At 41.5% G+C, this 16,533-nt stretch overlaps 7 protein-coding genes across 7 annotated transcripts in view; all 7 read left to right on the top strand.

Annotated features, from left to right (window-relative positions):
• The window catches only part of LOC132858776 (scavenger receptor cysteine-rich type 1 protein M130-like), a 103,787-nt gene that overhangs the window by 12,219 nt on the left and 75,035 nt on the right, over window positions 1-16,533 (top strand). The window lies entirely within an intron of this gene.
• Window positions 774-3,517, top strand: LOC132858793 (NADH-ubiquinone oxidoreductase chain 1-like). Its single transcript, XM_060889258.1, is given in 1 exon segment — window positions 774-3,517. A coding segment is annotated over 1 exon segment (1,044 nt). The 5' UTR covers window positions 774-2,470; the 3' UTR covers window positions 3,515-3,517.
• Window positions 3,702-6,788, top strand: LOC132858794 (NADH-ubiquinone oxidoreductase chain 2-like). The gene is given in 1 exon segment (XM_060889259.1): window positions 3,702-6,788. A coding segment is annotated over 1 exon segment (972 nt). The 3' UTR covers window positions 4,674-6,788.
• Window positions 7,798-9,265, top strand: LOC132858796 (ATP synthase subunit a-like). The gene is given in 1 exon segment (XM_060889261.1): window positions 7,798-9,265. A coding segment is annotated over 1 exon segment (684 nt). The 3' UTR covers window positions 8,482-9,265.
• On the top strand, window positions 9,415-11,429 carry LOC132858792 (NADH-ubiquinone oxidoreductase chain 4-like). The gene is given in 1 exon segment (XM_060889257.1): window positions 9,415-11,429. A coding segment is annotated over 1 exon segment (1,077 nt). The 5' UTR covers window positions 9,415-10,048; the 3' UTR covers window positions 11,126-11,429.
• Window positions 11,644-13,835, top strand: LOC132858791 (NADH-ubiquinone oxidoreductase chain 5-like). The gene is given in 1 exon segment (XM_060889256.1): window positions 11,644-13,835. A coding segment is annotated over 1 exon segment (1,827 nt). The 3' UTR covers window positions 13,471-13,835.
• Window positions 13,857-15,191, top strand: LOC132858795 (cytochrome b-like). The gene is given in 1 exon segment (XM_060889260.1): window positions 13,857-15,191. A coding segment is annotated over 1 exon segment (813 nt). The 5' UTR covers window positions 13,857-14,053; the 3' UTR covers window positions 14,867-15,191.

Here is a 16,533-nt window from a genome sequence, read left to right as displayed (position 1 = left end):
CAGCCACCGCGGTTATACGAAAGACCCCAGTTGATAGGCACGGCGTAAAGGGTGGTTAAGGAAAACGAACAAATAAAGCTAAAGACCCTCTAAGCTGTCATACGCACTCCGAGAACACGAAGCCCAAACACGAAAGTAGCTTTAAACATCATTACCTGACCCCACGAAAGCTAAGAAACAAACTGGGATTAGATACCCCACTATGCTTAGCCATAAACCTAGATGTATATTTACACAAACATCCGCCCGGGTACTACGAGCACAGCTTAAAACCCAAAGGACTTGGCGGTGTCTCAGACCCACCTAGAGGAGCCTGTTCTAGAACCGATAACCCCCGTTAAACCTCACCACTTCTTGTTTTCCCCGCCTATATACCGCCGTCGTCAGCTTACCCTGTGAAGGTCCAACAGTAAGCAAAATGGGCTCGCCCAAAAACGTCAGGTCGAGGTGTAGCGTACGAAGTGGGAAGAAATGGGCTACATTTTCTACATACATAGAATACTACGAATGACATACTGAAACAAATGTCTGAAGGTGGATTTAGCAGTAAAAAACAAATAGAGTGTACTTTTGAATTAGGCTCTGAGACGCGCACACACCGCCCGTCACTCTCCCCACATTTATAATCATTCAATATATAATAAAACACATACTCACACGGGGAGGCAAGTCGTAACATGGTAAGTGTACCGGAAGGTGCACTTGGAACAATCAGGACGTGGCTGAGACAGTTAAGCATCTCCCTTACACCGAGAAGACATCCATGCAAGTTGGATCGCCCTGAGCTAAACAGCTAGCTTAAATACCAAAAATTACCTATCAACATTAAAAATCTTTATAAAACCACAACAACCCAAATTAAAACATTTTACCGCCCAAGTATGTGAGACAGAAAAGGCACTACATAAAGCTATAGAAAAAGTACCGCAAGGGAATGCTGAAAGAGAAATGAAACAAATCATTAAAGCTCTACAAAGCAGAGATTAAATCTCGTACCTTTTGCATCATGATTTAGCTAGCCCTTCTGAGCAAAGAGTACTTTAGTTCAAAACCCCGAAACTACGTGAGCTACCCCGAAACAGCCTATTAATTAGGGCCAACCCGTCTCTGTGGCAAAAGAGTGGGAAGATTTCCGGGTAGAGGTGACAAACCTACCGAACCTAGTTATAGCTGGTTGCCTAAGAAATGAATAGAAGTTCAGCCTCACACTCCTTAACTCAAAAATAAATTTAAAATACACGAGACAAAGAAACATGTGAGAGTTAGTCAAAGGGGGTACAGCCCCTTTGAAACAGGACACAGCCTCATCAGGAGGTTAAAGATTATATTAAATAAGATAAAACCGCTCTAGTGGGCCTAAAAGCAGCCATCAAAACAGAAAGCGTTAAAGCTCTGGCGGAATAAAAATCCATTATCCAAATATACTATCTAAAACCCCTAACTTTATTAGGCCATTCCATGCCTACATGGAAGAAATACTGCTAAAATGAGTAATAAGAAAGAACCCCTTTCTCCTAGCCTACGTGTATACTAGATCGGACTAACCACTAGTAATTACCGAACCCAATAAAAGAGGGCAATGTGAACACCTAAAATAACAAGAAAACTTCACATAAAACAATCGTTAAACCCACACCGGAAGGCCTACATAGGAAAGACTAAAAGAAAAGGAAGGAACTCGGCAAACACTTATAAGCCTCGCCTGTTTACCAAAAACATCGCCTCCTGCAAAAATCAACGTATAGGAGGTCTTGCCTGCCCAGTGACAAGTTAAACGGCCGCGGTATTTTGACCGTGCGAAGGTAGCGCAATCACTTGTCTTTTAAATGAAGACCTGTATGAATGGTGGAACGAGGGCTTAACTGTCTCCCCTTTCAAGTCAATGAAATTGATCTGCCCGTGCAGAAGCGGGCATAAAACTACAAGACGAGAAGACCCTTTGGAGCTTAAGACTTAAGATCAACTATGTCAAGAACCTAAACAAGATTAAACTAAATAGCAATTGATCCCTGTCTTCGGTTGGGGCGACCGCGGGAGAAAACAAAGCTCCCACGCGGACCGGGATTATATCCTAAAACTAAGAGAGACACCTCTAAGGCACAGAACTTCTGACCACAAAGATCCGGCTCTTATGCCGATCAACGGACCAAGTTACCCTAGGGATAACAGCGCAATCCCCTTTAAGAGTCCATATCGACAAGGGGGTTTACGACCTCGATGTTGGATCAGGACATCCTAATGGTGCAGCCGCTATTAAGGGTTCGTTTGTTCAACGATTAAAGTCCTACGTGATCTGAGTTCAGACCGGAGCAATCCAGGTCAGTTTCTATCTGTAATGCCACTTTTCCTAGTACGAAAGGACCGGAAAAAGGGGGCCCATATTATTAATACGCCCCACCCCTATTTAATGCAATCAACTAAATTAAATAATGAGAGGGCATAACCCTATAATCGAGATAAGATTATTAAGATGGCAGAGCCCGGTAATTGCAAAAGGCCTAAGCCCTTTCCCCCGGAGGTTCAAATCCTCCTCTTAATTATGATAGCACTTCTAATTACATACCTAATTAATCCTCTAGCCTATATCGTGCCCGTACTATTAGCAGTCGCCTTCCTAACCCTAATTGAACGCAAAGTACTAGGATATATGCAACTACGTAAGGGCCCAAACGTAGTAGGACCCTACGGACTCCTACAACCAATCGCAGACGGTGTCAAGCTATTTATTAAAGAGCCCCTACGCCCTTCAACATCCTCCCCTTTTCTATTCCTAGCAACCCCCATATTAGCTCTTACCCTAGCCCTTACTTTATGAGCACCAATACCCATACCACATTCAATAACAGACCTAAATCTAGGCATATTATTTATCTTAGCCCTTTCAAGCTTAGCAGTTTACTCTATTCTAGGTTCAGGATGGGCCTCTAATTCAAAATATGCCTTAATCGGGGCCCTACGAGCAGTTGCCCAAACCATTTCCTATGAAGTTAGTTTAGGATTAATTCTGCTATCTATTATTATCTTTACAGGAGGTTTCACCCTACAAATATTTAATACAACCCAAGAAGCAGTATGACTGCTTATCCCAGCATGACCCCTAGCTGCCATATGATACATTTCTACCCTAGCAGAAACAAACCGAGCCCCCTTCGACCTTACAGAAGGAGAATCAGAACTCGTCTCTGGTTTCAATGTAGAATATGCCGGAGGACCCTTCGCCCTATTTTTCCTGGCCGAATACGCCAACATCCTCTTAATAAACACCCTTTCAGCCATTCTATTCCTAGGTACAACCCACAATATTATCATACCAGAAATCACCTCAATCAACATTATAACTAAAGCTGCCCTCCTCTCCATATTATTTTTATGAGTACGTGCCTCCTACCCCCGATTCCGATACGACCAACTAATACACTTAGTATGAAAAAACTTCCTACCTCTCACACTAGCCCTAATTCTATGACACATTGCCCTGCCTATTGCACTAACAGGCCTACCACCCCAACTATAGTCTGGAGCTGTGCCCGAATGCCCAAGGACCACTTTGATAGAGTGAATCATGGAGGTTAAAATCCCCCCAGCTCCTTAGAAAGAAGGGACTCGAACCCATATTATGGAGATCAAAACTCCAAGTGTTCCCATTACACCACTTCCTAGTAAGATCAGCTAAATCAAGCTTTTGGGCCCATACCCCAAAAATGTAGGTTAAAATCCTTCTCTTACCAATGAGCCCTTACATTATTATACTTTTATTATCCAGCCTGGGCCTAGGCACAGCCCTAACATTTATAAGCTCCCACTGACTACTAGCTTGAATAGGACTTGAAATTAATACATTAGCAATTTTACCACTCATAGCCCAACATCACCACCCACGAGCAGTAGAAGCAACCACTAAATATTTCCTAGCACAAGCAGCTGCAGCAGCAACCATCCTATTTGCCAGCACTATTAATGCTTGAGCAACAGGAGAATGAAACATCAATTGCTTAACCCACCCTATCGCAACCACACTCGCCACAATAGCTCTAGCACTAAAAGTAGGCCTAGCCCCAATACATTTCTGAATACCCCCTGTAATACAAGGACTTGACCTCACAACAGGACTTATCATAGCCACCTGACAAAAGCTCGCCCCCTTCGCCCTAATTATTCAAATAGCATCATTTACACACCCTCAACTACTAACAATTCTAGGACTCATATCAGTATTTATTGGAGGATGAGGAGGCCTAAATCAAACCCAACTACGAAAAATTCTAGCCTACTCATCAATCGCCCACCTTGGATGAATAATCATAATTGTACAACTAAAGCCACAACTAACCATTCTAACATTATGTCTATATATCATTATAACAATAGCAACTTTCCTAACATTTAAGTTAATAAGTGCTACAAAAATCAACACATTAGCAACAAGCTGAGCTAAAACCCCCATCCTAACAGCAACTGCCGCCCTCGCTTTACTCTCATTAGGAGGACTCCCCCCACTAACAGGATTTATACCAAAATGATTAATTCTACAAGAACTCACCACACAAGGCCTACCCCTAACTGCAACAGTAATAGCCCTAAGCGCACTACTAAGCCTATATTTTTACCTACGACTATGCTACTCCATAACCCTTACCATAGCCCCAAACACAAATAACTCACTAACCCCATGACGCATACAAAACACACAAAATAAAATCCTACTAACTACTACAATAACTGCAACCCTTATACTACTACCCCTAGCCCCCCTCGCCCAAATATTAGTTAACTAGAGACTTAGGATAATGTAAGACCAAAAGCCTTCAAAGCTTTAAGTAGGAGTTAAAATCTCCTAGTCTCTGCCTAAGGCTTGCGGGACTCTATCCCACATCTTCTGAATGCAACTCAGACACTTTAATTAAGCTAAAGCCTTACTAGATGAGAAGGCCTCGATCCTACAAACTCCTAGTTAACAGCTAGACGCTCAAGCCAGCGAGCATTCATCTACTTTCCCCGCCTCCTTTTAAAAAAGGCGGGGAAAGCCCCGGCAGGCAATTAACCTGCATCTTCGGATTTGCAATCCGATGTGTTATACACCACAAGACTTGATAGGAAAAGGACTTAAACCTTTGTACATGGAGCTACAATCCACCGCCTAAACCCTCGGCCATCCTACCTGTGACAATCACACGCTGATTCTTCTCAACTAATCATAAAGACATTGGTACCCTCTACTTAGTATTTGGTGCTTGAGCCGGAATAGTTGGTACAGCCCTTAGCTTGCTAATTCGGGCTGAGCTAGCCCAACCCGGAGCCCTTCTAGGGGATGACCAGATTTACAATGTTATTGTTACTGCTCATGCCTTCATCATAATTTTCTTTATAGTAATACCAATCATAATCGGAGGCTTTGGTAACTGACTTGTGCCACTAATAATTGGGGCACCAGATATAGCATTCCCACGAATAAATAATATAAGCTTCTGACTACTTCCCCCCTCTTTCCTGCTGCTATTAGCTTCTTCCGGAGTTGAAGCCGGGGCAGGTACAGGATGAACTGTTTATCCTCCTCTTGCTGGAAATCTTGCACATGCCGGGGCTTCTGTAGACTTAACCATTTTTTCTCTACACCTCGCAGGTGTCTCCTCTATTTTAGGAGCCATTAATTTTATTACAACCATTATTAACATGAAACCCCCTGCCATCTCCCAATACCAAACCCCTCTATTTGTTTGAGCTGTTCTAATTACAGCCGTACTTCTACTATTGTCCCTACCTGTTCTGGCTGCTGGCATTACAATACTCCTAACAGACCGAAACCTTAATACAACATTCTTTGATCCCGCCGGAGGGGGAGACCCCATTCTTTATCAACATTTATTTTGATTCTTTGGCCACCCAGAAGTATATATTTTAATTCTTCCAGGCTTTGGAATAATTTCTCACATCGTAGCCTACTACTCCGGGAAAAAAGAACCCTTTGGATATATAGGAATAGTTTGAGCTATAATAGCCATTGGTTTACTAGGCTTCATCGTATGAGCCCATCACATATTTACAGTAGGAATGGATGTAGACACTCGAGCATACTTTACATCCGCAACAATAATTATCGCAATCCCAACAGGTGTAAAAGTATTCAGCTGACTTGCTACCCTACATGGAGGATCCATTAAATGAGAAACTCCTATACTATGGGCCCTTGGATTTATCTTCCTATTTACTGTAGGAGGGCTTACAGGAATCGTATTAGCCAACTCATCCTTAGACATTGTACTTCATGATACATACTATGTAGTAGCCCACTTTCATTATGTCCTATCAATGGGAGCCGTATTTGCCATTATAGGAGCTTTCGTACATTGATTCCCTCTATTCACAGGTTACACAATACATGACACCTGAACAAAAATTCACTTCGGAACAATATTTGTAGGAGTTAATCTCACCTTCTTCCCCCAGCATTTCCTAGGCTTAGCCGGAATGCCACGACGATACTCAGATTACCCAGACGCCTACTCACTATGAAATATTATTTCATCTATTGGCTCTATAATCTCTCTAGTAGCAGTTGTAATGTTCCTTTATATTTTATGGGAAGCCTTTACTGCTAAACGAGAAGTAATGTCTGTCGAATTAACCTCTACAAACGTAGAATGATTACATGGATGTCCTCCCCCCTATCACACATTCGAAGAACCAGCATTCGTACAAGTACGAACAAATTAACGAGAAAGGAAGGAATCGAACCCCCATAAACTAGTTTCAAGCCAGTCACATAACCGCTCTGTCACTTTCTTCTATAAGATGCTAGTAAAAAAGAACATTACACTGCCTTGTCAAGGCAAAATTGTAGGTTAAAATCCTGCGCATCTTAAGCTTAACAGCTTAATGGCACATCCCTCACAATTAGGATTCCAAGACGCGGCCTCCCCTGTAATAGAAGAACTTCTCCACTTCCACGACCATGCCTTAATAATCGTTTTTCTAATTAGCACTTTAGTACTATATATTATTGTTGTGATAGTTACCACCAAACTTACCAACAAATACATCTTAGATTCTCAAGAAATTGAAATTGTATGAACAATTCTACCCGCTGTGATCCTAATTCTGATTGCTCTCCCATCCCTTCGAATTCTTTATCTAATGGATGAAGTAAATGATCCCCATTTAACTGTAAAAGCCATAGGACACCAATGATACTGAAGCTATGAGTATACAGATTATGAAAATCTAGCTTTTGATTCATACATAATCCCAACACAAGACCTAGTTCCAGGCCAATTCCGACTACTTGAAACTGACCATCGAATAGTAATTCCCATAGAATCTCCAATTCGAGTACTAGTATCAGCTGAAGATGTATTACACTCCTGAGCTGTTCCCGCACTAGGAATTAAAATAGACGCCGTACCAGGACGACTAAACCAAACATCCTTTATCACCTCCCGCCCAGGAGTATTCTATGGTCAATGTTCTGAAATTTGCGGGGCCAACCACAGCTTTATACCAATTGTTGTAGAAGCCGTTCCTCTAGAACATTTTGAAAATTGATCCTCCCTTATGCTTGAAGACGCCTCACTAAGAAGCTAAATAGGGTTTAGCGTTAGCCTTTTAAGCTAAAGATTGGTGCTCCCCAACCACCCTTAGTGATATGCCACAATTAAACCCCGCCCCATGATTTGCAATCCTTGTGTTCTCATGACTAATTTTTCTAACAGTAATCCCCAACAAAGTGCTAAACCACACATTTACAAATGAAGTAACAGCGCTAAGCGCCGAAACCCTTAAATCAGACACCTGAAACTGACCATGGCACTAAACCTATTTGATCAATTCATAAGCCCCACACACCTTGGAATTCCCCTAATTGCTATTGCACTTACTTTACCTTGAATCCTAGTACCCGCTCCCACTAACCGTTATCAAAACAACCGTTTAGTATCTCTTCAAAGCTGATTTATTAAAACATTTACACAACAACTACTACTACCCATCAACCAAGCAGGCCACAAATGAGCAATAATTCTAGCCTCATTAATAATCTTCATTTTAACCCTTAATGTCCTAGGCTTACTCCCATACACTTTTACACCAACAACCCAACTATCATTAAATATAGGACTAGCTGTCCCACTTTGGCTAGCAACCGTAATTATTGGACTACGAAATCAACCAACAGCGGCACTAGGCCATCTCCTACCAGAAGGTACTCCCGTCCCACTAATTCCAGTTCTAATCATTATCGAAACAATTAGTCTATTTATTCGACCTTTAGCACTAGGCGTACGATTAACAGCTAACCTTACAGCTGGCCATCTATTAATCCAACTAATTTCAACCGCAACAATTACACTAATGCCTATAATAACTACAGTAGCCACACTCACCGCTATTCTACTAGTATTATTAACACTACTAGAAGTGGCGGTAGCCGTAATTCAAGCTTATGTGTTTGTTCTCTTATTAAGCCTATACCTACAAGAAAACGTCTAATGGCCCACCAAGCACATGCATATCATATGGTCGATCCTAGCCCATGGCCCTTAACCGGCGCAGTAGCTGCTCTCCTAATAACATCAGGTTTAGCAATCTGATTCCATTTTCATTCAACAACCTTAATAACACTAGGTCTAGTACTATTGCTCCTCACCATATACCAATGATGACGAGACATTGTACGGGAAGGCACTTTCCAAGGTCACCACACACCCCCTGTACAAAAAGGCCTACGATATGGCATAATCCTCTTCATCACATCAGAAGTTTTCTTCTTCCTAGGATTTTTCTGAGCATTCTACCACTCCAGTCTCGCTCCCACCCCAGAACTTGGAGGATGTTGACCACCCACTGGAGTTATAACCTTAGACCCCTTTGAAGTCCCACTACTTAACACCGCCGTCCTACTAGCATCTGGCGTAACCGTCACATGAGCACACCACAGCCTAATAGAAGGGGAACGCAAACAAGCTATTCAATCCCTTGTCCTTACAATTCTACTAGGCCTATACTTCACCGCTCTCCAAGCTATAGAATATTACGAAGCCCCCTTTACCATTGCAGATGGAGTATATGGTTCAACATTCTTTGTAGCAACAGGATTCCATGGACTTCATGTCATTATTGGCACATCTTTCCTGGCTGTCTGCCTCCTACGACAAATCCAATACCATTTTACATCAGAACACCACTTTGGATTCGAAGCAGCTGCCTGATATTGACACTTCGTAGATGTTGTATGATTATTCCTATATGTCTCTATTTACTGATGAGGCTCATATCTTTCTAGTATTCCAAAGTTAGTACGAGTGACTTCCAATCACCTAGTCTTGGTTAAAATCCAAGGAAAGATAATGAATCTAATTATAATTATAATAGCTATCTCCACAGCCCTTTCTATAATCCTAGCCATAGTGTCATTCTGGTTACCTCAGATAACCCCTGACACAGAAAAACTATCCCCATACGAATGCGGCTTTGACCCTCTTGGATCAGCACGCTTACCTTTTTCCCTACGCTTCTTCCTAATTGCTATTCTATTTCTGCTATTCGACCTAGAAATCGCTCTCCTACTACCACTGCCCTGAGGAAACCAGCTGCCAGATCCCTCATATACTCTACTATGAGCTGCAACTGTACTAATTCTACTTACATTAGGCCTAATTTATGAATGAATTCAAGGAGGCCTAGAATGAGCTGAATAGGGAATTAGTCCAAACATAAGACCTCTGATTTCGGCTTAGAAAACCACGGTTAAAGTCCGTGATTCCCTTATGACACCCGTATACTTTACCTTTACCTCAGCATTTACCCTCGGGCTAACAGGCCTGGCATTCCACCGCAATCACTTAATATCAGCATTACTCTGCTTAGAAGGAATAATATTATCCTTATTCCTAGCCCTAGCCCTTTGAATACTACAACTAGAAGCTACCGCCTTCTCCGCCGCACCCATTTTACTACTAGCTTTTTCAGCCTGCGAAGCTAGCGCAGGTCTAGCATTACTAGTTGCTACAGCCCGAACCCACGGAACAGACCGCCTACAAGCCCTAAATCTACTACAATGCTAAAAATCTTAATCCCTACAATTATACTATTCCCCACAATCTGAATAACCTCCCCAAAATGACTATGAACCACTACAACCTTCCAAAGTTTCACTATTGCCCTAATTAGCCTTACCTGACTAAAATATTTTTCAGAAACAGGATGAACCTCATCCAACCTTTACATAGGCACAGATCCCTTGTCAACCCCATTACTAGTCCTTACTTGCTGATTACTTCCTCTTATAATTCTAGCCAGCCAAAACCACATCAAAACAGAACCTATTAACCGTCAACGAACTTACATTACACTATTAGCCTCCCTACAAATATTTTTAATTATAGCATTTGGTGCTACCGAAATCATTATATTCTACATCATATTTGAAGCAACCCTAATCCCAACATTAATTATTATTACCCGATGAGGAAATCAAGCCGAACGATTAAGTGCAGGAACTTATTTTCTATTTTACACTTTGACCGGCTCCCTCCCTTTACTAGTAGCCCTCCTACTACTACATACTGACGTAGGAACTCTCTCAATAATAACTATCCAATACTCCCAGCCCATAAATCTTCATACATGAGGAGATAAAATCTGATGAGCCGGCTGTTTAATTGCATTCCTAGTAAAAATACCATTATATGGCATTCACTTATGACTGCCAAAAGCTCACGTAGAAGCCCCTGTAGCAGGTTCAATAGTGCTAGCAGCAATTCTATTAAAACTAGGGGGATATGGTATAATACGAATAATAATTATCCTAGATCCCCTATCAAAAGACCTAGTATACCCTATTATTGCTTTAGCCCTCTGAGGTGTAATCATGACAGGCTCTATTTGCCTACGACAAACAGACCTAAAATCACTAATCGCCTACTCATCTGTAAGCCACATAGGACTGGTAGCAGGAGGCATTCTAATTCAAACACCATGAGGTTTTACCGGAGCCTTGGTACTAATAATTGCCCATGGCTTAGTATCCTCTGCCTTATTCTGCCTAGCTAATACTACATATGAACGAACCCATAGCCGAACAATAGTATTAGCCCGAGGCCTACAAATTCTTTTCCCACTAACAGCCACCTGATGATTCATCACTAACTTAGCAAATCTAGCATTACCCCCTCTTCCCAACCTAATAGGAGAATTAATAATTATTACAACAATATTTAATTGATCCCCTTGGACTCTTATCCTAACAGGAGCGGGGACCCTTATCACTGCAGCATACTCATTATACCTGTTCTTAATAACACAACGAGGGCCCCTACCACAACATATTATTAACTTACAACCTTTCCACACACGAGAGCACTTATTAATAACACTCCACCTTCTACCTGTTATCCTCCTTATTACAAAACCCGAAATCATATGGGGCTGATGATACTGTAGATATAGTTTAACACAAAACATTAGATTGTGGTTCTAAAAATAGAGGTTAAATTCCTCTTATCCACCGAAAGAGGCTAGAAGCAATAAGGACTGCTAATCCCTATCACCATGGTTAAATTCCATGGCTCATTCATAACGCTTCTAAAGGATAATAGTTCATCCGTTGGTCTTAGGAACCAAAAACTCTTGGTGCAACTCCAAGTAGCAGCTATGGTAAACACTATTATAATCACTACTCTCCTATTAACCTTAACAATCCTTATTTGGCCCCTTATCATAACACTCAACCCACAACCTCTAAAACAAGACTGAGCCCTTAAATATGTCAAAACAGCAGTATGCACCGCATTCTTCATTAACATTATCCCCTTACTCATTTTTTTAGACCAGGGAACAGAAACTATTATTACTACATGAAACTGAATAAATATCTCAAGTTTCGACATTAATATTAGCTTTAAATTCGACCACTACTCACTAATTTTCACCCCAGTAGCCCTATACGTCACATGATCAATTCTAGAATTTGCATCATGATATATACATTCCGACCCTTACCTAAATCGATTCTTTAAGTACTTACTACTATTCCTAGTAGCAATAATCACCTTAGTTACTGCCAATAACATATTCCAACTGTTCATCGGCTGAGAAGGAGTAGGAATTATATCTTTCCTACTGATTGGTTGATGGCACGGCCGGGCCGACGCCAATACAGCAGCCCTACAAGCAGTTATCTATAACCGAGTCGGAGATGTAGGTCTAATTCTAGCCATAGCCTGAATCGCAATAAACTTTAACTCCTGAGAAATCCCACAGATCTTTCTTTTATCCAAAAACTTCAATATAACCCTGCCATTGATAGGAATTATCCTAGCCGCTACTGGAAAATCTGCACAATTCGGCCTACATCCCTGATTACCCTCCGCCATAGAAGGCCCAACCCCAGTTTCAGCCCTACTACACTCAAGCACTATAGTAGTTGCAGGTATTTTCCTATTAATTCGACTCCATCCTTTAATAGAAAATAATCAACTAGCACTAACTACCTGCCTATGCCTAGGCGCCCTAACAACTTTATTCACCGCCACCTGTGCCCTCACCCAAAACGACATCAAAAAAATTGTAGCATTCTCAACATCCAGTCAACTAGGCCTAATAATAGTTACCATTGGACTTAATCAGCCCCAACTAGCCTTTCTACACATCTGTACTCACGCCTTCTTCAAGGCCATACTCTTCCTGTGTTCAGGATCCATTATTCACAGCCTAAATGACGAACAAGACATCCGAAAAATAGGAGGCCTACACAAACTCATGCCATTTACTTCCTCTTGTCTCATTATTGGAAGCCTCGCCCTCACAGGAATGCCTTTCTTAGCAGGATTCTTCTCAAAAGATGCAATCATTGAAGCCCTCAACACCTCCCACTTAAACGCCTGAGCCCTAGCTCTAACACTAATTGCCACATCCTTCACAGCAGTCTATAGCTTACGAGTCATTTTCTTTGTAACTATAGGCTCCCCTCGATTCACAACTCTACCCCCAATTAATGAAAATCACCAAACACTAACTGCACCAATCGAACGCCTAGCCTGAGGAAGCATCATTGCAGGCCTAATCCTCACCCTAAACTTCCTGCCATCAAAAACCCCCACCATAACAATACCACCCTCTCTTAAATTAGCCGCATTACTAGTTACAGTCACAGGTCTTATTATTGCACTGGCCTTAGCCACAGCAACTACCAAACAAATCAAAACCTCTCCCTCACTATTACTACACAACTTCTCCAACATATTAGGATTCTTCCCTCCTATTATCCACCGAATCATACCCAAGCTAAACCTTTTACTTGGTAAACAAGCAACTAAATTCGACCGACAATGGCTAGAAATCGGACCAAAAGGCCTACACCCCACACACCACTATATCTCCACACTCTTTGATAAAACTAATACCAACATTATCAAAGTCTATTTAACCTCCTATTTAATCTCAATCGCCCTAGCCATCGCCCTCCTATCCATATCTTAAACTGCTCGAAGCGCCCCTCGACTTAGACCACGCGTTAGCTCCAACACTACAAAAAGACATAGTAACAAAACCCACGCACAAACAACTAACATTCCACCCCCAACAGAATATATTAAAGAAACTCCACCTACATCCCCCCGTACCATAAAAAATTCTTTAAACTCATCTACAACAACTCAGCCCCCATAACCACTTCAAAATCACCACCCTACCATCCCCACCCCAAATATATACATTAATACATAAGCTTTTACCGAACCCGCTCCCCATGTTTCAGGAAAAGGCTCAGAAGCTAAAGCCGCTGAATAAGCAAATACTACCAACATACCCCCCAGATAAATTAAAAATAGCATTAAACCAATTAATGACCCACCATGCCCAACTAAAATAACACACCCAATCCCAGCTGCCATTGCCAGCCCTAAAGCTGCAAAATAAGGTGCAGGATTAGAAGCAACTCCCACCAAACCCACCACCAAACTCAATAAAAGAAGATCAAGAAAATATATCATAATTCTCACCAGGATTTTAACCAGGACTAATGACTTGAAAAACCACCGTTGTAATTCAACTATAAGAACTTATGGTCATCCGAAAAACACACCCCCTATTCAAAATTGTTAACGACGCATTAATTGATCTCCCCGCCCCCTCCAATATTTCTGCATGATGAAATTTTGGTTCTCTATTACTACTTTGCCTAATAATACAAATTATAACAGGACTATTCCTGGCCATGCATTACACATCAGATATTTCAACTGCATTTTCATCCGTAGCCCACATCTGCCGAGACGTAAACTACGGATGAATTATCCGCAACCTTCACGCCAACGGAGCATCCTTCTTCTTTATCTGCATTTATCTGCATATCGGACGAGGATTATACTATGGCTCCTATTTATATAAAGAAACCTGAAATATTGGAGTAATCTTATTACTCCTTGTGATAATAACTGCATTTGTTGGATACGTCCTACCATGAGGACAAATATCTTTCTGAGGAGCAACAGTCATCACAAACCTCCTTTCAGCAGTGCCCTATATAGGAGATATACTAGTACAATGAATCTGAGGTGGCTTCTCAGTAGATAATGCAACACTAACACGATTCTTTGCATTTCACTTCTTACTCCCGTTTGCAGTTGTAGCAGCCACACTTCTACACGCCCTCTTCCTACATGAAACCGGCTCAAATAACCCACTAGGCCTAAACTCCGACGCAGACAAAATTTCCTTCCATCCATACTTCTCCTATAAAGACATTCTAGGATTCATTCTTCTCTTAACAGCCCTCGCATCTCTAGCACTTTTCTCACCCAATCTACTAGGAGATCCAGAAAACTTTACCCCAGCTAATCCCTTGGTAACCCCTCCTCACATCAAACCAGAATGATACTTTTTATTTGCATACGCTATCCTACGCTCTATTCCCAACAAACTAGGGGGAGTCCTTGCCCTACTATTCTCTATCCTAGTACTTATAGTCGTACCCCTACTTCATACATCCAAACAACAAGGCCTCACCTTCCGTCCCATCGCCCAATTTATATTCTGAGTACTAGTAGCAGACGTAATAATCCTCACTTGAATTGGAGGAATACCAGTCGAAGATCCATTTATCATCATCGGACAAATTGCCTCCGTCCTATACTTCTCATTATTCCTAATTCTAAACCCTCTAACAGGCTGATTAGAAAATAAACTTCTAAACCTTCAATGCCCTAGTAGCTTAGCCACTAAAGCGCCGGTCTTGTAATCCGGAGATCGAAGGTTAAAATCCTTCCTAGTGCCAGAAAAGAGAGATTTTAACTCCCACCCCTAACTCCCAAAGCTAGGATTCTAAACTAAACTATTTTCTGTTAACAGCATGTTCCGACATGCATTAATTTACTATGGTATAGTACATAATATGCATAACTCAACCCTATGCTTTAGTACATAACATGCATAATTTTACATAATGCCCTAAAATCATTAAACTAAGTCGGCCATAAAAATTATTTAGTACTCTCCTACATCAGCTAACCACATAACCACTACATACATATGCCACCTATTGAAACTCCACAAGAACTCCCGTTGACCGGAAGAAATTGCTCCTCAAATAACTGCATGTTCCAATAATTCCTATGTTTGAACAACAGTTTCTTTACTCAGACCTTATTAATGTAGTAAGAAACCAGCAACCCTGTATACCTTAATGTACGGACTCCTTGATAGGGTCAGGGACAAAACTTGTGGGGGTTTCACAACTTGCACTATTACTGGCATCTGGTTCCTATTTCAGGGCCATTCGTCTCCAGCACCCACTTACTGTGAATTATCCTGGCATAAGTTATTGGTGGGACCTCTTTATAGCACAAACTCCCCAAGCAAAGCGTTCATTTAAAGGCATTTGATTCTTTTTTTGGGATCACTTTCACTTGGCATATTTCATGCATCAATCCTAACTAGTCAGTCAAGGGAGTCCATTTCCTTGCTTAATGGATAATTTATGCATGCCTTAATGACATAATCCTAAAGATCCACAGGAATGTATTTCACGTGCATACCTTTATCCTTTACTCCCTATACTACTCTAAGACTGCCCCCCCTCTCGCGCGCGATAAACCCCCCTACCCCCTAATGCCGAACAAGTCCTAAGTTATCCTGTTAAACCCCTAAACCAGGTTAGGCCCGATTGACATCATCAACTAGTTATGGTGTATGTTGATATATAGTATTACAAATTTGAATTATATTATATAGCTAGTGTAGCTTAAATCAAAGCATAACACTGAAGATGTTAAGATGAATCCTAGAAAGATTCCACGGGCACAAAGGCTTGGTCCTGACTTTACTATCAGCTTTAACTCAATTTATACATGCAAGTATCCGCATCCCCGTGAGAATGCCCTCAATCCTCCGTCCGAGAACGAGGAGCAGGCATCAGGCACAATCAACTCAAGCCCAAGACGCCTTGCTAAGCCACACCCCCAAGGGATTTCAGCAGTAATAAATATTAAGCCATAAGTGAAAACTTGACTTAGTTAGAGTTAAAAGGGCCGGTAAAATTCGTGC

The sequence above is a fragment of the Tachysurus vachellii genome, chromosome 16, assembly GCF_030014155.1.
Source record: "Tachysurus vachellii isolate PV-2020 chromosome 16, HZAU_Pvac_v1, whole genome shotgun sequence".
In the NCBI taxonomy this organism is placed as follows: domain Eukaryota; kingdom Metazoa; phylum Chordata; class Actinopteri; order Siluriformes; family Bagridae; genus Tachysurus; species Tachysurus vachellii.
Note: the sequence above shows the minus strand (reverse complement) of the source record. Positions and strands in the feature narration are given on the sequence as shown.